Here is a 24,220-nt window from a genome sequence, read left to right on the forward strand (position 1 = left end):
TGTTTACAGTTGAACCTTGCAGAGTCTTACTTATTACTTCCTTAATCTAACAATTGGCGAATTCTTGAAATTAAACAACAACAACAACAACAACAAAACCCCAGCCTTATCAATCTACTTGTCATTAAATAGTTAGCCGTCAGGAGCTATAATGATCAACAACAGTAATTCCAGAATTCATTCTTTTCCCAAACAACAGCGACTGGTATATTATGTTGTTTTCTCATGGTTAATTAAAATCCAGCTATCTACATAACTAACATAAACAAAAGAAGCCCATTTTGTGATCTGACCTAATTGCTTTTTAATTTTGCTGCTTTTCTTGCTCATTTTCAGAATTTGCTCTCTGAAGTAGTTTTACCAGTCACGAGGGAAAATCAGCGTCTGTTGACTTTTCCTCTGAGGCGCAGCTGAGCACCAAAGATTTTTTTTTAACTCTTTCTCCTTTTCCTACTGATTTCGCAGTTAAGATAGATACCTTTAATTCTGGGAGCAGGTCACTTATAGCTGTGGTCAATTCCATTAAGAGCTAAAGAGTAAAACAAGTTCTTGAAGATGTATTGGCCCCATGGAAGGTTTTCCAGCTTCTCCAGTGGAAACCACTGAAGTGACACCAGTGCAGGGACCCCCAGATGGTGAGCGCAGCCTGGAGGGACCACGTCCTGGGCGCCGGCTGGTGTTCCCTACCCTACTGCAGGCAAGACCGTCACCCTCTCCACCTTGGGTACAAAATTACTGGTTGAGAACTGCTTCCAGAGGCCAAAGATACTTTAGCTGTCCGTCCCACCCCTTCCCCCTCCCGGCTTCAGTAGTACCACCAGCCTGGTAACTCCCTGAGTGCACTCACGCCACGATTTGACTGTTCACAGACGTCCTCGCGAGCTGTAAGCCCGCCCGGGGGTCTTGTTGTCTCATGGGAGCATCACCTCTACACTGGGATGTTCTTCAAGTTCATGGAGCCTTCAGGGGATTGAAGGGTCCCTTAATGATGGGTTCTGCAGAGCCCAGTCTCCCTTTACGAGTCCTTTCTGTCGCCTAGTGGGTGATGCCTCAGCATCTTCAACCTAGGGCTATAGCGTCCTGTGTTTTCAAGCAGCCATTCAGGGCCGTGGCAGCCTTGTGTCTGTCTGCAGGGACCAGACGTGACAAGTGCCTGTTGTAATCTGCCCATAGTTTGCAGGCCTGAATCGACTTTATTCAGAGCGGTCCTGGGTTCTTTCAGTACTGCCGCAAGTGGGAGGGGGAGCCGACGGGCTCAGACGCCCACCCATCCTTCCTTCGCTCACGGCAGCCTGCACCGCTGTCACCTACGTGTCGTGTGGAGGCAGTCTGGCGAGGTGAGGGGCATGTGTCCTGCATTCCAGGATCGGGGGAGCCGTCAGTGGGTTAGTGCCAGGTTCCACATACAACTTTGGGAAGAATCCCAACGGTCCACGTGCTTGCTGCAGGCAAAGTAGGAAATGAGAAAAGAGCAGCGGTGCACAGTTGGTTCCACCCCTCAGAAATAACCACTGTGAACTGTGAAAAGCACATCTATAGAGGTGTATCTGCATGTGAGACTAAATGGGATTTCACTGTTTTGAAACACACTTTTTTTTTCAACATGTTAGAAAGATGTTCTCAATATGTTACTTTTCACTGAAATCTCTCATCTTTTAAAATGTTGCTCTGGTTGTGTTTTTCTGTGTCCTTATGTCCCCTTGTCACTGTATCTCGGAATAGGCCAGGGCCCCCTGCAGACGACAGGTCCACCCCGAGTGCCCGTCCTGCAGGGCCACCTGCCCGCACTGTCGGGGGCGCGCCTGGCCGGGGCTGGTTCGGGCTTGTCGTCCAGGTCGCTCTTTCTCCTCCTTCAGGTGTCAGCGGAAGCAGTGGCGGGTAGATCTGCCGGCCACCAGCGTGGTGATCACGTTTCACAATGAAGCCAGGTCGGCCTTGCTGAGGACAGTGGTCAGGTGAGGCCAGCAGCTGCCATCCGTTGCCCACCCGCTGCCGCTCATGCGGGCAGGGGACGTCCCCCAGCAGGGATGCTGAACAAGGGCCGGGTCCCCAGCGCAGCCAGGCTGGGGCTGTCTTTGGGGGTGCAGACAGGTCACCTGACTGTGCAGCCCCACAGGGGCCAAGGGATGAGAATTGCACACCCCAGTCACAGCCTGAAATGCCTGCAGCTTTATCTTTCTGCCTTTTCTCAGCGTGCTTAAGAAAAGCCCACCCCGCCTGATAAAAGAAATCATTTTGGTGGACGACTACAGCAATGACCGTAAGTAGAGGCCGATTTCCACCCCCACTAGCATCCCCCCTCCGTCTGGCCCTTCTCCTGGGTGCCAGCCTTCCTGGGCTGTGGGTGCTAAGCACGAGTTTCAAGAAAAGGCCGGAAGTAGGGGCCGCAGAAAGAGGGTGCCTCCCTGATGCCCCGAGGGGCTCACCAGCCCGAAGGTGATGGAGAATCACCGTCCCTGCCCACCGGGCCCTCCGCTAGTTAACTTGAGGTTCAAAAGCTTTGCTTCTTTTCTTTTCCTAGCGGAAGACGGGGCACTCTTGGGGAAAATTGAGAAAGTGCGGGTTCTCAGAAATGATCGGCGAGAAGGTAAGACTTTTCTCAGTTCAGTACCAAGACAGTTGAATTCTGACTTTTCCTGAGCCCAGTAATAATGTGAAGAAGCGTTTCAGCTCCAAGAACAATGAACTGTCTCGTGTTTTGTCTGCCTTCCTCCAACAGAGCCTCTTGGGAGCCTCTCCTAGCAAACCTAGGAAGGATATCGAAAGCTTAACTAATTGAAATTGTTTGTGCACCAGGGCAAGAGTTCAGCTTACGCTTTTATTTATGTATTTAGAAAACTGGCTTCTCTCTTTCTTTCACAACCTACAAGTCTTATCAGTCCCTTGAGTACTAGAATTTAGAAGAAAAACAGAGATTTAGCAATGAGAACTTTAATGACTCCATGCTGCAGGCATCTGATAAAATAACGGGGGTTCCAGTTTGACAGCCTGCCCAAGGTGAACCATCCAAAACAAGGGAAAGAGCACCAGCATTACGTGCTTACTGGATTTGGCAAATGCCAGCCTCGAAACCTGCTGTCAGTCTTCTCTTTGCTGGAGCTGGGCTCATCGAGTCCACTTTATTGGTAGTTATAAGAGAAGCTCCAGAGAGGAAAGCATTACTTTCAAGGGTCTGGAAAGGAAGCCAGACTCATAATGTAATTAACATCCAGCGCATCCATGCTGGTACAGAGCTGGTGGCTGGATTCTCAGCGCCTCCATGGTCCTGAGAAATCTCTCTGTAGGAAAATGGCAGAGCTTTAAAACATGTGCCGTTTTTGCCGTTTGAGGATGACTGTTGATCCTGGAGTGGTGGCTATGCCTTTTGGTCAGCGAACATTGTCTTTCTTCTGGTCCCCTGTGCAATCCAGCTGGAGTCGGGAAATACAGTTTTTCTTAGCAAGAATCTCATCAGTCAATAAAGTGGGTGAGCCCGTTAGGGCGATGTCATCAACACCGTATTTTAACCAACTAAGGTCATCAATCCAGATGTTCAAGATGCATAAACAATGGGGTCAGCATTGCCCCTAAGCAAGCTGTTTGCTGGACTCACATCTGCCCCCCAAGCTGAGATTAAACCAGAATCTTGCATTGTATTTGCCCCTAAAGAAACTACATGATAACTTGTTGAATTCAAACCCAGTGTCTGCTGGCACAGGGGAAAAAAAAGAAGATGAGGCGGGAGGAGGGAATAAAAGAAAGAAATTAGCTGTCATGTGGGCATTTTGTAACTGACAAACCACGTGCTAGCTTTCAGAGAGGGCCTTTAACCTGCTTAGAAATCAAAAGCAGTCCTTCTAAATATAAATTGTGCATTTGCTTTACGTTAGGCTGTTCTTGTGGGTAAGAACCCACATTGAGGGAGGCATTGTTTTGGGAAGGAATGAAGAGAGGCAGCTGTGGGAAGCCAGATTACGGTAGAACTATATGGAACAAGTGAGGAATGTGACAGTCGAGTGAGGAAATACACACACACAAATGTATGTGTGCTTGTGTGTGTGTATCCCAAACAGTTAAACGTATACACAAATGCCCATAGCAATGCTACTAGGTGACAGAGAAAATCCGTTGCATAAAATCATGGCCTTGGGTTCATTTAGTGCTGGGGATTTAATTGTGCCAGCAGTTCTTAATCTGGCTATTCATTACAATCACTTGGGGAATTTAAAAGAAGACTATGGGGCTTCCCTGGTGGCGCAGTGGTTGAGAGTCCGCCTGCCGATGCAGGGGACATGGGTTCATGCCCCGGTCCGGGAAGATCCCACATGCTGTGAAGCAGCTGGGCCCGTGAGCCATGGCCGCTGAGCCTGCGCGTCCAGAGCCTGTGCTCCGCAACGGGAGAGGCCACAACAGTGAGAGGCCCACGTACCGAAAAAAAATAAGTAAATAAAAATAATTTTAAAAAAATAAAAGAAGACCATGCCTTGACCTGACCCACAATTGAATAAAAATTTTTGTTTTTCTAGGGGTGGGGCCTGGACATCTGCATTTCAATAATACTGATGTACTTTGAAGGTTGAAAACCTAGTCCTTCTTGTTGTGCAGATGGAAATATTAAAGCTGAAAGAGGTTAAGTGTCTTTTTCAAGGTCATCCAACTATTTAATAATGGTAGTGGAGCCAAAACCGTGTTCATAGGCCAAGTTCTCTATTTGTCCTGTGTGCTTTTTATTCCTCCATTCCCACTGTCCTGCCTGATTAATTTATTTTTTCCAGTTTATTGAGATATAATTGACATATAACACTGTGTGAGATTTACAACATAATGATTTGATATATGTATATGTTGTGAAGTGATCACCACACTAAGTTTTTTTTTTTTTTTGCGGTACGCAGGCCTCTTACTGTTGTGGCCTCTCCCATTGCGGAGCATAGGCTCCGGGCGCGCAGGCTCAGCGGCCATGGCTCATGGGCCCAGCTGCTCCGTGGCACGTGGGATCTTCCTGGACCGGGGCACGAACCCGTGTCCCCTGCATCGGCAGGCGGACTCTCAACCACTGCGCCACCAGGGAAGCCCCACCACACTAAGTTTAGTTAACACCCATCACCTCACACAGTGGCAAATATTTTTTCTTGTGATGAGAACTTTTTAAGATCTACTCTCTTAGCAGCTTTTGAATACACTTCCATGTTTTGGCTATTGTAAATAATGCTACAGTGAACATGGGTGTGCAGACATCTCTTCAAGATAGTGGTTTTATTTCCTTGGAATTGCTGGATCATATGGTAGTTTTACTTTTAATTTTTGAAGACCCTCCATACTGTTCTCCACAGTGGCTGCACCAATTTACATTCCCACCAACAGTGCACAAGGGTTCCCCTTTCTCCACATCCTCACCAACACTTGATATCTCTTGTCTTTTTGATGACAGCCATTCTGACAAGTGTGAGGTGATATCTTATTGTAGTTTTGGTTTGAAGCCCCTGATGATTAGTGATGTTGAACACCTTTTCATGGACCTGTTGTCCATTTATACGTCTTCTTTGGAAAGAAAAGTCTTTAAATTCCTCTGCCCATTTTTAATCCGATTATTTTGCTTTTGTTTTTGTTTTTGCTGTTGAGTTGTATGAGTTCTTTATATATTTTGGATATTAATCTCTTATCAGTTATATGATTTGCAAATACTTTCTCCCATTCCATAGGTTGCCTTTTCATTTTGTGAATACTTTTTTTTTGCTCTGCAGAAGCTTTTTAGTTTGATGTAATCCCGTTTGCTTACTTTTGCTTTTGCTGCCTTTGCTTTGGTGTCAAATTAAAAAAATTATTGCCACCCAGCCTGGATGGGAGGGGAGTTTGGGGGAGAATGGGTACATGCATATGTATAGCCGAGTCCCTTTGCTGTGCATCTGAAACTATCACAACATTGTTAATCGGCTATACTCCAATATAAAATAAAAAGTAAAAAAAAAAACTTTCCCCTATCAGCTATTGGTTTACCTTGAAATTCAGTCTGTATAGTGAGGGGAGTTTGGGGGAGAATGGGTACATGCATATGTATAGCCGAGTCCCTTTGCTGTGCATCTGAAACTATCACAACATTGTTAATCGGCTATACTCCAATATAAAATAAAAAGTAAAAAAAAAAAAAAAAAAAAAAATTATTGCCACCACTGATGTCAAGGAGCTTACCTATATTTTCTTCTAGGAGTTTTATGGTTTCAGGTCTTAACGTTCAAGTCTCTAATCCATTTTGAGTTGACTTTTGTGTGTGTTGTAAGATGGGGTCCAGTTTCATTTTTTTGCATGTGTCCAGTTTCCCAACACCATTTATTGAATAGACTGTCCTTTCCCCATTGTGTATTCTTGGTTCCTTTGTTGTAAATTAATGGCCATATGTGTGTGTGTTTATTTCTGGGCTCTCCATTTATCCCATTGATTTATGTGCCTGTTTTTATGCCAAGGCCATACTGTTTTGATTACTATAGCTTTGTAATGTAGTTTGAAGTGATGTTTTGTGTTTTGGGGTTTGTTTTTTTTTTTTTACTGTTCTATTTTAATTTTTTTCATAGCTTTTTAGCTATACATTTCTTTTAGTGGTTTCTCTGAGGATTACAACATGCATCTTTAACTTATAACAGTCTATTTAGAGTCCATACAACTTTACCTTAAATGTAAGAATCTTGCAACAGTTTAATTCCATTTCTGTTCCCTGTCCTGTGTACTGCTGTTGTCATGTGGTTTCCTTCATATGTTGTTAATGATGTTTTAAACCACACAGTGCAGTGTTAAAATGTTTGCTTTAAATAATCAGTTATAAAGAAATTAGAATGTATAAATGAACTCTAAAATTTATCCTCGTATTTTTCGTTTCTAGTAACTTCATTTTTTCCCCACAGATTCAGGTTTCCATCTAGTGTCATTTCCCTTCAGCCTGGAGAACGTTTAGAACTTTATTTTTTCTTGTAGGCAATAAAATCTCTCAATTTCTGTTTATCTGAAAAGTCTTTCTTTCTCCTTTATTGCTGAAGAGTATTTTCTCTGAATAGAATTCTGAGTTGACCGTTAGTTTTTCTTTCAGCACTCTGAAAATGTCATTCCAATGTCTTCTGGCCTCTGTTTTTCTGTTTAGAATGTAGCTGTCAGCTTATTGTTGATTCCTTGTATGTTATGGGTCGTTTCCTCTCGCTGATTTCCAGATTGTCTCTTTATCTTTGGTTTTTAGCAGTTTGACTGTGACTTGCCTAGATTTGATTTGCTTTTTTTTTATCCTGCTCCAGGTTTGCTGATCCCTTCGAATATGTAAGTTGAAGTTTTCACCAAATTTGGGAAATTTTTGGCCTTTTATTTCTTCATATATTTTTTTATGCCTCATTCTTGGACTCTGTGCGCACATATGATATACCACTTGATATTGTCCATAGGTTACTCAGGCTTTTTTTCTCTTTCAGTATTTTTTCTCTGTTCACCAGATAGATCAATCTCTACTGATCCATCTTCAAGTTCACTGGTCCTTCTGACATCTCTAATCTGCTGTTACGGGCAGTCAGTGAATTCTTTCATTTCAGAAAATTGCAGTTTTCAGTTTTGGAATATCCATTTAATTCTTGTGGTTTTCATTTCTCTGCTGAGATCCCCCATGTTTGCTCATTCCAATGATCATTTCCTTGGAGTTCTTGGGTATAGTTATCATAATAGCTGCTTTAAAATCCTCATCTGTTAATTTCAACATCTGAGTCATCTCAGAGTGAGTTTCTATTGACTTTTTTTCTCTTGGATATGGATCACATTTTTCTCTTCTCTTGTCTACTAATTTTTTAAATTTTATATTGGATATTGTGAATGGTATGTTGTAGAGACACTAGATTCTGTTATCTTTCTCTAGGGTGTTGATCTTTGTTATACTGGGCAATTAAATTACTAGCTCATGACTTTGAACCTGTGTAGGCTTGTCTTTGTACTTTGCTAGCATAAGTGTATCTTGGATGAATCTCTTATTCCTCAGACATAGTCCGTATTCCTAAATGTGTTCCCTCTGGAGTTTCTGTAGAAATGAGATATTTGCCAAGTCCTTCTAGGCACAACTCAATTGCCAAAAATTGTGTCCCTGATTCCAGCTGAAATCTTAGTTCTTTCTGTCTTCTAATTGTTTCTCTTCATGGACTCCTTGGGGTCTCCCCTGTGCCTGCAGGTTCAGGCGTCAGCCAAGGATTTAAGGGCAGTTATCACCAGATTTGGGACTTAGCTCCTTCCCAGGATCTCCTCCTGCTGTTTCCAGCCACTCTCCAGCCCCAAACTCTACCCCCTGACACCTCAAGCCAAAAAAGGCTGCACTGCAGTGGATTGGAGAGTAACATCGGGGGCAAATACCATGTTTACAGGGATTTCACTCTGTGTGATTTTCTTCTTTTAAGGGTTGAATGCCCTCTAGTTTCTGCCTGCCCTTGGCTACTCTAGCCCTTTCCTATAGTTGCATTTTCTATTTTGCTCAGTTTATACTTGTTCTCTGAGGGAGGGTTTTCCTATTACAAGCTGCTCCATAATACCAGAACTAGAAATCGTTGCCCTTTTTCCTACTCTAGCATGCAGCTCTTTAAGAATCATGGAAAACCCTTTCTGACCACTGTGCTGCACAAAGAACTCACAGCCCCGTCCTTACCGGTTGTGAATAATCTCACATCTCCATGGATAGATAAAAGCCCATCGTACATAGCGGAAGCCACTTATGACCACACCATCTAGGGATGAATATTACTATGTGTGATAATAAAAAATGATATTACTAACAGATCACAGCTATATAAATTGTGTAATTTGACCAACAGTGTAACTAATATTGTGTAAAAGCCAAACAACTGGGCTTTATCATCATTTATGTGAATTTGGCTCGTGACGAGGCGTAGAACACACAGATATTCACAACACTGTTATCATTAAATTATCACCATTAAATTTGGCCCCATTAGCACTTGAAGTGTCTGGGTGACACGTGCCTTAGCCCAGTTAATTAGAAAACTCTGTTGCTGTGTCAGAGGACAGTAGTTTTAGAAGTTCCACATATCAATTGCTTGATAAAGGAGACTTCAGTTATGGAAAAGCCTTCCTCCTAAGGCAGTAGTTCCAAGTTGTTTTCTCAGTCATCCAATTAACTTTAAAAAAAAAGGTCCCAGGGCTTCCCTGGTGGCGCAGTGGTTGAGAGTCCGCCTGCCGATGCAGGGGACGCGGGTTCGTGCCCCGGTCCGGGAAGATCCCACATGCCGCGGAGCGGCTGGGCCCGTGAGCCGTGGCCGCTGAGCCTGCGCGTCCGAAGCCTGTGCTCCGCAACGGGAGAGGCCACAACAGTGAGAGGCCCGCGTAATGCAAAAAAAAAAAAAAAAAAAAAAGGTCCTGGCAGAACTCTTACCTGGGTAACTGCAAAGCGGTATTGATTCCTCCACGCATGTTGGCGATAAACTCTGTGCCCAGCAAGAGGGCTGTGTGAGGAGGTGTCGGTGCAGGTGCTGGGGGTACAGTTCTTGTTTCTTTTTCTCGCGTTCCCTGGGCATTCCCCACTGACGTGTTTTTGAACTCACTCCACAGGCCTGATGCGCTCGCGGGTGCGGGGGGCCGACGCGGCCCAGGCCAAGGTCCTGACGTTCCTGGACAGCCACTGCGAGTGCAACGAGCACTGGCTGGAGCCCCTCCTGGAGAGGGTGGCCGAGGTGAGGATGCGGCCCAGGGGAGGGCCCTCCGCGACATTGTCCTACGAGGATTTTATCCACCGCAGGAATCTATCAATAGGGGAAATTCATTTGTCAGGGAGGAGGCCAGGGTCAGCAGAGGCTAAGACAACCCTTCCCCTAGGGGGGTCTTCCTTCCCTGCCTGAAGCTTTGCACTGACTCTCTGAGCTCAGAGGGGGCAGAGAGCTGAGGACAGAGGCCACAGGGTCCCCAGCCCGGCCGTGCTGCCCTGAGACCCAGGCTGCGGCTCGTGGGGAGGGGCAGTCCCAACCACACAGGGAGGCATGAGGCTGTCAGTTGACCCGAGACTGCACCTTTGCCTTCTAGAAACATCATCACTCGTATTACCTTTGGCCTCTTGTGATATCTCTCTTGCCTTCTGCTTGTTTTATCGAATTTCTTTCCTCCCTACTAAGAAAGCACTTCCCTGAGACAGTAAAGTAGATGTAATGAAAGTACTAGAGAAATAGTAAAGTCATTCTTTTTGCACCATAGCAGGGATCGCGGTTGGACAGTGAGTCCTGAGACATGAATAAGACAAACTACTAGTGCTGTGACCCTCAGGTTCACTGCCGTTTACTGAGCGCTAACTACGTGCTGGATGCTTTACACGTCACCTTAATCCAGGGTTTCACCCCCATTTGACAGTTGAGGGAACTGGGACTGGGTTTCAGGGAACTTTAATCACTTAACCAAAACTCATACATGGGTCAGAGCCCAGGCTGCAAAGCGGGTTTCGCTGAGTCCCTCCCTGAGTCCCCTCACACACACACGCATGCCCATCCTGGGGGCCCCGTCCCCGGCTGCTCACTCCACCAGGCTGTGTGTCCCAGGGACGCAGAGGCAAAATGAAAGCTGCACAAGATATCCAGGCACGTGGAGGCTGCGTGCTTCGTGGTCAGACTGTCAGGGTTATTTAAACAGCCCCCCACCTCCTAAAGAAAAAATGGGAAGAGTTGAGAATGGTCATTCTCCCTCATTCTAGCCCTATCCAAAGAAGTCAAAATAAAGGGAGTGGACTTGGACGTGGGGCAGTTTACGGCCTGTGGCGCCGTCCCCGGGCTGAGCCAGGCATGGAGGACGTCACCCTCTGCGCTTGGGCCTCCACACTGTAAACCTGCACCTGGTGGTGGTGGTGGAGCTTCCCTCTGTTCTCTGAGCGTGGTCCTCTGATGTGTTATGTTCTTAGCTCTGCTTGCCCTGTTACTAATTTGTTTTTCGAAGTCTTTCTCTGGCTGATTCAGGTTCTTGCCATGGCTCAGGAAAGCGTCAGAGGGCAGGACAGTTCAAAGGTCTTGTGTTCACAAACTCTAACCAGAGCAGTGACAGTGTGGCATAAAGAAAGGCCTCAGCCTAAGGGAATGTTTTGTGTTTGGTGGAATCACGGGTAAGACAGACTCGGGCTCCGGGTTCTCTAGTCAGTTCGGTCACCGTCTGCTGAGATGAGGTTGGAGCCTCTACGCCACACTCGGCTCCCAGGCCCGTGGTCACATCTGTGTGGGCGTCTCAGCCGTGAGTCCTTTCCTGAGGTTTCCTGCAGCTCGCAGATTACTGATGTTTAAGTACAGCCGAGCTTAGATCCTGTTAGAATGAAAGTTACTCCATGGTTGAGGTTTGACATTTGGGAAAACCCTAAATAATACACTATAGCCTCACGCTGGCTCCCTCTGAGAACTCCTTCTTTGGAATTAATAAACATTGACATTTGCTCCTGGCTGTTAGGGGGAAAAAAAAAAAACTCAGGAACGGTCCCGGGAGAGGCTTGCCCTCAGCCAGTGAACACCTGCAGGGCGGCCCTGTGCGCTCGGGCGCCTCCTGGGGGGCAGCGTCCTCTGCGCCCCTGACACCCAGTGCAGCTCAGGGCTGCAGGTGCCCAGCCGGGCACCCCAGGGTATCGGGTGGCTGGGGACCGGCGCGGCGGTCTCCCCGTGAGCGGTGACACTCAGGCCTCCGCCTGTGCGGGTCCCGGCTGCCTCTGACACCTGCTGTTGCCTTCGCTGCCTTGCAGGACAGGACCCGCGTCGTGTCCCCCATCATCGACGTCATCAACATGGACAACTTTCAGTACGTGGGCGCATCTGCAGACTTAAAAGGCGGTAGGTGCTGCGCGGTGCCCAGCCTGTCCGTGCGGGTTCCAGGGACAGCGATGGCGCCTGCACGCGGCTGAGCCGGGCTGCAACCAAGAGCGCCCCTGTGTTCAGCTGGCGGGGCTCACTGGAGGACAGAAACGGCCTTGCCTCCCCTAGACAGTAGGCGTGGTTCCCGTCCCTGGCACCGGCTTGGCGTACAGAGCCGGCCCCGTGGGAGCCGGTGTGGAGACGCCAGGCCGATGGGGGTCTGCCCTGCCCACCCTCCCCCTCACCGCAGCGTCCATCGCCTGCTGGAAACCCATCTGCCCCGCTCACCCATGACTCCTGGGCCCCGCGGCCTGGCCGTCAGCCTCTCCTGCCCGCGGGCCACCCACGTCCCGCCGTGTTGGAACTTTCTGGGGAGACTTTACCTGAATGACCTGCCGGTTTCCTGGGGGTCCTCGCGGCTCAAGTGTGACCCCTCAAACCCTCCTGCCGCAGGGTCCCACAGTGAGTTGTCTGATACTCTCTTTACCTTCTTAAAAATTCATAGTGAAGGCCCCAAAGGGCTTTGTTCACGTACCGATCAGGCCGTACCGATCAGTGTTTGCTGTGTTAGAAGGTAAGGCTGAGAAACGGTGAGAACACCAGGTGATATAGCCACACGGGCGCTGCCCGTCCTGCAGCTTCTGGAACACTCCTTCCTGCACTTTGGAAAAATGAGATTGAAAGGGGCCTGTAGGGCCTTAGCATAAATCTGAAAGCAGTTTTGACGTCACACACCCCCTGAAAGGTCCTGAGGACCCCAGGGGCTCCTGAACCCCACCTGGGGAAACCCTGTTCTCATGAGGAGCTTCACGAAGCTGATGGGTGTACGGGAGTCACGCTAGCCCCACCTGAGGAGCAGGCTCCTACTGTTGTCCTTGGATCCCCAGGACTGTGTGTACATGGGGGTGACCTGTGTGCCCGGGACTGTGTGTACATGGGGGTGACCTGTGTCCCCGGGACTGTGTGTACATGGGGGTGACCTGTGTCCCCGGGACTGTGTGTACATGGGGTGACCTGTAGCCCCAGGCTCCCCTGTGTCCCTGGACTGTGTGTATATGAGGGGTGACCTGTGTCCCGGGGACTGTGTGTATATGGGGGTGACCTGTGTCCCGGGGACTGTGTGTACATGGGGGTGACCTGTGTCCTGGGGACTGTGTGTACATGGGGGTGACCTGTAGCCCCAGGCTCCCCTGTGTCCCAAGGACTGTGTATATGAGGGGTGAGCTGTGTCCCAGGGAATGTGTGTATGTGGGGGTGACCTGTGTCCCGGGGACTGTGTGTACATGGGGGTGACCTGTAGCCCCAGGCTCCCCTGTGTCCCAGGGACTGTGTGTGTATGGGGGTGACCTGTGTCCCCGGGGGCTCTGTGTACATGGGGGTGACCTGTGTCCCCGGGACTGTGTGTACATGGGGGTGACCTGTGTCCCCGGGACTGTGTGTACATGGGGGTGAACTGTAGCCCCAGGCTCCCCTGTGTCCCTGGACTGTGTGTACATGGGGGTGACCTGTAGCCCCAGGTTCCCCTGTGTCCCAGGGACTGTGTGTGTATGGGGGTGACCTGTGGCACCAGGGTCCCCTGTGACCCCAGGACTGTGTGTATGTGGGGGTGACCTGTGGCCCCAGGGCTCCCACACAGCCCAGTAAACGCTTCATGCTCTGAATCTCAGCTGGCCAGCAGCCTTGCCTCTCAGACCTCGGCTGAGAGCCAAGAATTCAGCATAGCCTGCTGTAGAGAGTTATAAAAGAGATGTCAGAGCCTTTGCCTTCCGTGTGTAATTTATTCACTAATGATTTTTCACACCTGAGATGAGTGAACTCTTTTTCCAGCATCCTAGCACTGCTGTTTCTTTCTGTAAAATGAGGGGCTTCTTTTCCCATCTCCAACATTTTGAGCTGATTAGGAGATGGACTGTTCCAGACAGACACACAGACTGAGGGTCAACTGACATCCAAAAAAGAAGACAGTAGAACCGTGGCCTTGGATGGAACCTCAGAAAGCAGAACGCTGGGACCGGCCAGGGAGGCCTGGGCTCTGGTGCCTCTTTCAGGCTGTGTCGCCACGGGAGCTGTTTTCCCTCTGCCCCTCGGCGTCCCTGTCTGAGCAACAGGTTGATAATAGTGCAGCCGCACAGGGCGGTCAGAAGAGGGCAGGGCTGTGACCAGGCAGCTCCCCAGAGGCCTCTGACCGGGCCGTCATGCTGGGAGGACGCACTTAGGTTGGGAAACAAGAGTCAGAAGAGTCTTAGAAGATGGTGAGCACGCTGGGGCTGTAAAGAATTCGGAGCCTCGGCTGTCAAGAAACCGTTAGTGTCCACAGTGTGTCCCCCCCGAGGATCTGCTGGAGCTGAGATGTGACAATTCTCCTTCTCCTGTGGCGCCGCGTACGGCGGAGCCCGTGCGGGACACTGAGACGCCCTGCGTGGGAGCGGCCTCCCGCTGCCCCCGTGCCAGGCCACGTTCACTCTAAGAGCATGTTACCAAACCCCTTTTCGGAAAAAAGAAAAATCAAGGATGATGTTCTTAGCAGAGTTTAAAACATCTAATATAGCTTTGGCTCTTCGGACCAAATTGATAAACTAAAGAATAATGAACATTCCCCCCAAAATGCAGGTAATGTTACATCAGCTGGCCAGTCGAGGCCTTTGTGTTCTGTCAACAGTGCAGCCTGGACGTCTGTGTTTCCCTGGCTGGCGGTGCTTGTGTGCGCGGCAGGCTGTGTCTGGGGAGAGCCAGGCTCCTCAGACAATCGGTCTGTGTCTGTTTCCTCTCCGTGCGTTACTGGTGCCTGGCCCTCCAGCCCCTCGCCCCCATTTGCCAGCCCGCTGCGCTCTACAGGGACAGCTGGGGCACCTTTCTGTCCTCTGATTGAGCCATACTGTGTGCCACGCTGGCCTAGGAGCCCCCGAGCCCCTGTGCCATCCTACCCTGTTCAGGCTGCAGGCACCGGGGCTGTCAGGGCAGATAAATGCTGGATTCAGAGCACACAGACGGAAAGTCTGAACTTAGGCATTGCACCAGCCCTGCGGACAGAAAGCCTGATGGCAGAGGGCTGAGGGATGGATGGCCCTGCAGCAGTGAGGCTTGGATGGCCCTGGAGCAGTGAGGCTTGGCTGTCAGACCCTGGGCAACGCGGCCCATGCTGTGGAGAGCGTCCGCAGGTGGGGTGTGCCGGGCACCTTCTGAGTAAGGACAAGACCCGACAGCTGTGGACCAGGGGCCTGCGGAAGCCAGAAACCATGTCCAGGGGCCAGGCCCGGGCTCTGCCACCCGGCACGGCCTGTGGATTCTAGAAGTGACCTGGGGCAGGTGCCATGTTATCAGAAATGAAGCTCGCTTGCCCCTTCGTTTCCACCTACTCTTGACCCTCCCTGCCGTCCCTTCCCTGGGACCATGTTGGGGGCACCTGGCAGATTTTTTCTTAAATCCATCCCTCTTCTTTCTCGCCTCTTTACAGCCCTTGGATGTGCCCTCACAGACTCCAGTTCTCTTAGTTCACATTTATTCTTATGCATTTTGGTTTTAGAAAAGCCTGACCCACATCTTCTGTTTTGGGTAAGCTTCTGGGGGCAAGAAGATTTCAATGTGCGTCCTCCCTGCTGGTCTCCCTGCACCACCACCCCAAGTCACTCTCTTCCCTCTGCGTCGTTTTTGTTTGTTTGTTTTTCCTTTGTTTGGGTTACAGTGAGTCCATTCCAAATACCAAATTTTTTTTTTTTTTTTTTGCGGTACGCAGGCCTCTCACTGCTGTGGCCTCTCCCGTTGCGGAGCACAGGCTCCGGACGCGCAGGCTCAGCGGCCATGGCTCACGGGCCCAGCCGCTCCGCAGCATATGGGATCTTCCCGGACCGGGGCACGAACCCGTGTCCCCTGCATCAGCAGGCAGACTCTCAACCACTGCGCCACCAGGGAAGCCCCCAAATATTTTTAAGCTGTGAGGAACAGTGGTGCAGGGAGCAGACAGCCTGTTCTCACAGCGTCCTGTGTTTCCTCTCTCTTCTGTGACCAGCAGGCTTTGACTGGAACTTGGTGTTCAAATGGGATTACATGACGCCTGAGCAGAGACGGTCGCGGCAGGGGAACCCGGTCGCCCCCATAAAGTAAGTGCCAGGCAGGCGTCCTTCGGGTGCCCTTCTCTGGGGTGGAAGATGGGACAGCAGGCCCCATGTTCCCTAGGGACCTAGTCGAGCGCTCACCTTCCAGCCACACCCCCATTTCCCCTCCTGTTAGCTCAGGGGAGAGTCTCTGCCTCCAGATTACAGGGTAAAGTATTTTGAGATTTTTTTTTTCTATGTACGTGTATCAAATCTGCCAGTTCCACGTCCGCGTTTTCCCGCACAGGGTGGGGTCTCGGGCTGCCCTCGGGGACTGGGGAGGCAGTGGGCAGCAAGTAGGAGCCTCCTGCCCGCCCCCGGTGGGCTCCGCTTCCTCGGTGGGCTCCACCCTCCTGTCCCCCGGAGGAAGCACTGGTATCACTACCAGCTGGCCTTGAGCCGCGCCCGGGGGGGGTGAGGACGCCTCCCCAGGGACCCGTGGTTACGGGGAACCCTGCGGATGCCAGTGCCGTCTGCACTGTGGCGATTGTCCCCCGTCGGCAGTGAGCTCCAGACGTGCGGCCCGGGGCCCTGACTTCTCACGGTGACTCCACAGGCACAGGGCTGGGGTCCTGTCGCTGGCCTGTCCCCAGGCTGATGGGGACGCGAGAAGATGACGGTCCCGTCCAACAGAGGAGGAAGCTGCCCCGGGATGAGGATGAGGACGCGGGTAGCTGCCATCATCGAGCGTTCCCTACATGCGCTGGGCGCTTTAGCGTCTTACTGTTTGTAATCCTCCAAGGAGACCGCGGCACAGAAAAGCCGAGCACGGGCCTAGGGCGCTGTCAGCGAGTGTCCCAGCCCCAGCGGCTGCTCTCTCTAGGAAGGCTCCGCGCAGCCCCTCGCTCTTGGGAGCATCTGAGCAGGGCGAGTGGGGGGCGCTTGAGGACAGCAGGGGTCAAGCAGAGGGGCACCCAGAGCTCTGAGCCAAAGACCATGGCTGTGCTATTGTTTTTAAGGTCGGCCTGTAGGCTTGACCTTGGCATTAGAATGCTGGCCATCTAACCTTGACCTTCGACCTCTCCCTCTCTTCCCTTCTACCCTCTCTGCCTCTTTAGAACCCCTATGATTGCTGGAGGGTTGTTCGTGATGGATAAGTTCTATTTTGAAGAACTGGGGAAATACGACATGATGATGGATGTGTGGGGAGGAGAAAACCTGGGTACGTATGAGCCTTGTGTCTTCGGACACCAAACCGTTTCCAATTCTGCTGAAACCGTGGTCTTTTCCTGCCCACCAAGAGGGGTAGAAATGAAAAGTGGAAGCTTTGGAAAGACTGTTAAGCAAGAGTTTGTGGTACGCAGGGTGCCACTTGGAAAAGGTTTGTAAAGACATTAAAGTGACCGTTTACTGAACATAATTAGTCCCCCATAAGGTATAAATAGCACCCTTTTTATTCTTAAAAGTGTCTTGGGTTGGGCATTATGCTAGATACATATTAAGTCTTTGAAGGAAAATGCACACTTTTTGATGTCATCTGAGTCCAAGGTCTGGAAAGCAAGCTGACAAAAATAGGGGGAGTATTTCAGGTTCTAAGATTCATTTTTAGCCACATAGGGTGGAAAGTGAGCCCTGGCGAAGCCTGTCGGACTGGCTGAATTGTAGTCATGGGAATCAGATGGGGTGGAGAGGCCGTGGCACCTCGTCCCTTCTTGACTACTTTGTGAATGGTTCTAATTTGTTTTCGTGTTGTTTTGTTTCGTTTTGTTTTTTGTAATCATACAAATCATTTTACCTATGTTTAGGGACATTGAAATTTTATAGACTTTGGTCTTTATTGGTAGCTGCATTGTATTTACTCCATAAAGATAAAAAGACTCTTAATTTGTTTGTTTGTTTAGGGGTTTTTGTTTGTTTCAATTGAAGCTTTTGAGCTGTCTCCTTGGCTATTGGATGCTGTTGAATGACATTCTGCCCTGGGTAGACGTACCCTGGGAGGAGGGGAGGGGGGCGAGGAAAGGAGGTAAAAAGGATGCCACTGTCACTTTTAGTAGTTTTTACTTGTAACAGAGACATTTTTTTTTAAGTTTAAGAGACTAGACAAGCCCATTATTTTTCTCTCATTTTATGATATTAATGTTAGTGATAGCATCTCATCTGTGGAGAGAGGTTGTTGCCTTGGTTGATTCTGAAAGCTTCTTTAGACTCAGTAACTACACCAGGATGAAGGATCAGAGTCAGATGCCTTTTGGTTTTTTTAACAGTACACTGACAGTTAGGCAGGGCTTGATTGAAGGCTGTGGAGCACGTAAGGCTTCAGAAGGATTGTTAACCTTCTGACAGGAATTCTGAGTCACCCTCGCCCTGCAGACATCCCTGGGGAAGCCCAGCCAGCCAGGACCACCACTGGGGGGACCGAAACGCGGTGGGGTTTGCAACAGTGTGTGCCATTAGGCTTACGTGGTTGGAGGGCAGGTGGCCTTTTGTGTCAGGGTGTAGAGAGAGTGTTGATTTACATATCAAAGGAGACCTTGCACCGAGAGACCAGCGGGAGGGGAAATAATCTTTTCTGTTACCTAGTTTATTGTTGGTTTGGTTTGTATGTTTATGTAGCTGTGCCGTGTGCGAGGTTCCCTGGAAGGGCTCAAGGGGCTCAGGTAGGGTGACACACGGTGGGCGGGGAGGAGGGGCTGGGGCCACCCGGCCTGAGCATCCTGGCACCTCCTCCTGTGACAGGCTCTGACACGGCCGCTCTGGAGGGTCTTCTCTCATCAGGGTTAAACAGGCACAAGGGTTTCAGCAGAAAGAGTCTGTGATGTGAGTCTTTCTCTCTTCTTGGTACTGCTCAGGCTTGATTTTCTGGGTGCTGCCTGCACACCCCCAGCAGTTGTCCAGCCTGAGGGCTTGTGTGGGCCCGAGTTAGGAGAGGCAGGGGACAGGGATGCCCAAGTCAAATCCAAACACCCCCTCCAGGTGTGCCCCACCAAATCCACTAGTGCTCCCAGACTTCCTGACCAACAGTGTAAGTCTAATTGAAGCAATTAAAAAGGACAAAGAGCCCTGGTGGTCCAGCGGTTAGGACTCGGCGCTTTCACTGCCTTGGCCCCAGGTTCAATCCCTGGTCGGGGAACTAAGATCCCGCAAGGTGCGCAGCGTGGCCAGAAAAGAAAATAAATAAATAAAAATTTTAAAAGGACGAAGAACCCGATCCCTGGCGCTTGTGAACTGCAGGGGTTAGGCTACTTGGGAACATTATTTGTCCTTTTCAGCACGTCCCTGCAGCGTTAGGAAGAATGCTGACTGCCCCCATTGCATCATCTCATTTCATGCTTTCTGGAAGGACTGAGGTCTCAGAGCTGGTTGTTAGCAGAGCCAAATGCAAACACAAACGGCCTAATTAAAAAGCCACCAAGCTGGGGACTTCCCTGGTGGTCCAGTGGGTAAGACTCCCCACTCCCAATGCAGGGGGCCCAGGTTTGATCCCTGGTCAGGGAACTAGATCCCGCATGCATGCCACAACTGAGAAGCCTGCATGCTGCAACTAAGAAGTCTGCATGCTGCAACTGAAGATCCCACATGCCGCAACTAAGACCCAGTGCAGCCAAAATAAATAAATAATAAAATAAATAAATAAATATTTTAAAAATAATACATTAAAAAAAAAAAGCCACCAAGTTGTCCTGAGTAATCATCCCCATGTTGTAGGGCTCAGTGAAATCAGTTGAATATAACTGTAGTTGTCCTTGGCCTTAAAACTCTTCCACCAAGTCTCTGAATGGCTCCCTACTGGTTTAATAGGCTCCCCATACAGAAGCCAGGGGGCCTTCATGGGCCCCGATTTTGAATTTTCCAGGTAGGCAACTGTATCTTTGAATTTTATTTCCTTAGATACAGAGAGCCTCCTAGTCAAGTTCTGTTTGACACTCTGCTCAGCCTTGGTGGTTATGACCACGTGTTTTCAATACGACAAGGGAAATGGCCATTAAAGTCCCAGAACTGCTGCGTATCTTACTCATTCCTATTGGGGAGGTGTTTCTGGCTTTGGCTCACCAGATCCAAGTAGAAGTTCATGCTGTTTGGCGCCTGAGTGGGTGTCACGGGGCTTCTGCCGCACCCCGGCACCTGCTACCACATGAGGCCTTGTGGTCCACACGAATCGCGCCTGATTCTGCTCCGTCTGCACTGGCTGCCGTGACTGCTGACTCTGCCGTTCTGTCTCACTCCCCAGCATGTTGTCAGGAAGGCAGGATGATGTAGAGGAAAGGCACTTCCATACCAACCTCGTGAAGTCTTTCCAAAAAAAAAGACATCTAACCCTCCAGAATATTCTATCTTGATTTTCTTATTTAACCTGTTTCTCGCCTTCAGTCGGGCCTCTGGCTCAGGCTGCAGCCTCGGAATGGCTGGCAATCAGGACAGGAGCCTGGCTGGGTGCCTGCCTGTCCAGGCTTCTCCCAAGCGTGGATGCTCTGGGCCGCACGTGTACGCATGTTGTCGTGACCAGCGCCTGCTCTGCGCGTGTCCTGACTCAGCGGGTAGAATTTATGTTGACGCAGGTGAAGAGCAGCCTTTGCCAGCCTGCTGGTTACCGGCTGCTAAGAGCCGGGCTGGCTGTGAGGCCTGGCAGTTCCTCGAGTACCCTTGGTCACTGGACTTGGCCGGCTGGCTGGACGCCTGCTGGTGTGAAGGGATGACATAAGTTTTGCAATTTAAGGGAAGAGGTTGTTTTTGTCCTGGATGGAGAAAGCCCAGGTGCGTGCTGGTGCTCGGGGCCCTTAAAATAAGTTTTAGAGGAAGATGGCGTATATGATTGCCTGTTACATCTGCCTTAGGGCTGATTGTGGGATTTTATGCCTTTTGATGCGTGGTTTGTCCGTTGCCTTTTCTAACTCAGTGCTGATCCCCAGAAGGCACGTGTAATGCTCCATGATCAGAGAGGAGTTCCGGGCCATGTCTCGTGCACGGTGTTTGTGACGTTACAGGGACAGTAGACCAGGGAATCACTCTTGTCTCAGAGCTTCTAGTCTGAATTTGAAAAATGTTTCTGTAGGCTCACTCCTACTTCTTTTTAAATTTCAGATAGAATTCTTTCATGAAAACATGGGATTTGGTGACACAGGTAGAGCTGGCATCTGTAATTCTGATCAGTGCTAAAATCTAAGGGAGTACATGTCCCAGTGTGGGTAGTTTGTTTGGCATGAATTATTTCTTTTTGTCTCCACTACTTTACATTGTCTGTAAAACGACACTGTGCTGTGCAGACACCCTCTTAGTGAACTGAAATAGGACCTTTCATTCAATCTTTTTTTTCCTTCCACCTTTATCGAGGTTTCAGTGACAACTTAAAATCGTACATACTTCCGGTATACAGCTGGATGGTTTGACGTGCCTAGGCACGCCCTGCCCCATACCCCTCACACATACTTTCTTGATTGTGCCCTGGAGCCTAGAGATGTGGTGTCAGAGGTCCCCACGTGGGACGTTCAGGACCCTCTGGAAAGGGGGTGCTCCCTCATCATCACCTGAGGCCACGGGGGTAGGGCGGGCATCCACACCCCATGGGGGTGGCCCGGGCTTTCGGTCACCCCGTGTCATTCACCACCTCAGAGATCTCGTTCCGCGTGTGGCAGTGTGGCGGCAGCCTGGAGATCATCCCCTGCAGCCGCGTGGGACACGTGTTCCGGAAGCAGCACCCCTACACCTTCCCCGGCGGCAGTGGCACCGTCTTTGCCCGGTAAGTGACTGAGAGGCCGAGGAGGGCCCAGAGCACCGCTGACCACCCCACACACAGGGCTGACCGTGGGCTGTGTGGAAACGTGTCCTCCAAGGGGCCCGCCGCTCGGCAGTGACGAGGGCAACTGTGGAGACTGAGGACAGCGGCATCCTGCTAGTGACAGATGCTGGTCTCAGCAGGTTCCATGGGGCACGAGGTCACATGCAGGACAGCCTCAGAGGGACACAGCTGTCCTGATGGAGAGCAAACTGGGGTGGCTGGGGGTGAGGGTGGGGTGCAGGCCAGGGTCGGGCCAGTGGGACTGGTCACCGAAGCGTGTGCCCAAAACATGTTATGGGGAGATAGGAGAGAGGAGTGCTTGGACTTTTTAAATCACATGTTACCCTTCAAGGTGCAATATGTGTACAGCGCTAAAGGCAGCCACACAAATTCAAGCCCAAGACTCACTGGGCTATAGAGGCAGATAATACACAATAGATAATAGGTAAATTTTTGCAAACATGAAGACACCAAATGAAGAGTTTTCTGAAGAAAAAAACAGCAAATTACCAGTGCGGGGGACGACGTTTTTTCCTCAGGAATTCTTTCAGATGCGAAAGACAGAACCGTGCGCAGGCCAGCCAGCCTGGCCCAGGGAGACGGGGGCGTTCAGCTGGAAAGATGGCTTCAGACTCCGAGAGATGCTGCGAGCCAGGCAGAATGTGGTCACGCGGCCGACATGCTAGGGCAGGAGGACAGGCTAGCAGGGTGGGCGGGCGCTTGTCCCAGAGCCACAGGAGCCCATGGGGAGCAGGTCCTCAGTGCCGAGATGAGCCTGCAGAACAGAAGGCTGCCCAGTATGGCTGGAGCCCAGAGAACGAGGGCACCGTAGGCACCGAGGGAGACTAGACCAGCTGGGTTTGCACCCTGTGCGTTGAGGGAAACTGGGTGTCTTTTGATGCAGGAGGAGGGGCAGCTCCTGTGGGTTTTACGCAGATGATTGACTTCTCTGTTTTGAACTTTAAGGGTGTCCTTCTGGCCCCTGGGCAGAGGGCCGCAAGGATGATGCCAGGAGGAAACGATGGTGCGAGTGACGTGTCCCCCCTCCACTGCAGGGCCAGGCAGAGCCGGGTGGCCAGGGCCAGGTGCCAGCTACAGCCCCAGGCAGACGTGTTTACCAATGGACGGGAGGGGGCCAGGGGGGACTCAAGGGTGACCCCCAGGCTGCCGGTCACACACTTTGCTAACGGGATGCCCCTATGGACACAGGGAAACCTCAGAGCAGGGTGGGCGTGCACGGGGGGAGGATGGCCAGCTTATCTTTCATGTGGCATTTGAAAACTTCTATTAAGTACAGATTATAAGTATACCTGTCTTGTACAGAAGCTGGATTCTTAGCGTAGCGTATCAACTTTCTAGGGAACCTTAATAGAAGCCAAATATCAAATGATGCTTCTGACCAAATTACCTTCTCCCCAAAAGTGTATCCTTTCCCGAATGTTGTCTAAACATCATTTCTGCTGTGTTAGAAACAAAAATATGCTCTTATACGATGAATTCTACAAAATCAAACAAACAGTGATAATGTACGTTTTCCCCTGGGGCAGCATGAGATGCTTCCCAGAAACCTCTCGTAGAGACATATCAAATACTTGGAATCAAAGCACTGATATCTACCAGCAAAGCGTGGGATTTCAGAAAACAGTCCGTTAAAATACACAAAACATTGCTTTATGCATTTTTTTTAAAGGAAAAAAGAGGCACTCATTTTTAGAAAGAAAACTTTTCCTTGGTATTTTACAGCCCGGGAGTCTCATACACTGGAGATGCGGGGAGGAAAGGGACCCAGGCTTCAGAACTAGGGGGCAGCATGGGTCTGTTAGGCCTTCAGCAAGGCCGTTGCGGCCCCTGCGCCCTCTCTCTCTCTCTCTCTCTCCCTCTCTCTCTCTCTCCATCCCTCCCTCCCTCCCTCCCCCCCCCCTCAGTTGACTCACCTAAAAGATAAAGAGGTGGAATGTGTTATTTCTGAGGTCCCTTCCCAGTTCTAATTTCCTCTAATATGTGGCATTCAATGTATAAGTATTTCGCCACTAAAAATTGGGACTTAGCAGCGATAGCTAATATTTATAGAGTGTTTCATGTGTGCCAGGCTGTTGAGTGCTTTACAAATATTCACTTACGTACTCCTTATAAAACCTTATGAATTAAGTACTATTATTAATTTGCACTTTAGGGGCAAGGGAGACTAAGGCACAAAAAGGTTCGGTTCCTTTGTCTAAGTTCACGCAGGTGGAAAGTGAGATTCATCTCCGGCCCCTTGGCTCTGGAGTCCACGTTAGGTTTTATCTGGATCCCTAAGCACAGTTAGTGCCTGAGGCTGCTGGAATTCAGGGATGAGGTACAGGTTCTAAAATGCATTCTAGCATAGCAGGTAGAGGACCATCTCATTTGTGTAGGGTCACTGTGTAAGAGAAGCAGGGAAGGATGAATGAATGGAGAAGTGGCCTCGTGGGGTCCTGCCTTGTCTGCCCCCCAACCCTGGGTGTGGCCTGGGCGCCTGTTGCTTTAGGGAGACCCAGGTGATGACACACGTGCAGGCTCTTACATCACCTCACGTCCCTGGAGACCAGTTGAGAGAGAACCATTGGGCGGTTCCTGCCTCT

General features: G+C 50.1%; 1 protein-coding gene across 1 annotated transcript in view; it reads left to right on the forward strand.

The window, feature by feature from the left end:
* GALNT2 (polypeptide N-acetylgalactosaminyltransferase 2) overlaps nucleotides 1–24,220 on the forward strand; it is a 178,926-nt gene that overhangs the window by 138,543 nt on the left and 16,163 nt on the right. The window contains exons 4-11 of the mRNA XM_081252175.1: nucleotides 1,857–1,955; nucleotides 2,193–2,260; nucleotides 2,522–2,587; nucleotides 9,556–9,677; nucleotides 11,705–11,792; nucleotides 15,823–15,910; nucleotides 16,963–17,066; nucleotides 21,452–21,578. Of these exons, the coding sequence (XP_081108301.1) occupies nucleotides 1,857–1,955; nucleotides 2,193–2,260; nucleotides 2,522–2,587; nucleotides 9,556–9,677; nucleotides 11,705–11,792; nucleotides 15,823–15,910; nucleotides 16,963–17,066; nucleotides 21,452–21,578 (762 nt within the window). The remainder of the gene's footprint in view (nucleotides 1–1,856; nucleotides 1,956–2,192; nucleotides 2,261–2,521; nucleotides 2,588–9,555; nucleotides 9,678–11,704; nucleotides 11,793–15,822; nucleotides 15,911–16,962; nucleotides 17,067–21,451; nucleotides 21,579–24,220) is intronic.

This window comes from Mesoplodon bidens (assembly GCF_964165515.1).
Source record: "Mesoplodon bidens genome assembly, chromosome: 1".
Classification (NCBI taxonomy): domain Eukaryota; kingdom Metazoa; phylum Chordata; class Mammalia; order Artiodactyla; family Ziphiidae; genus Mesoplodon; species Mesoplodon bidens.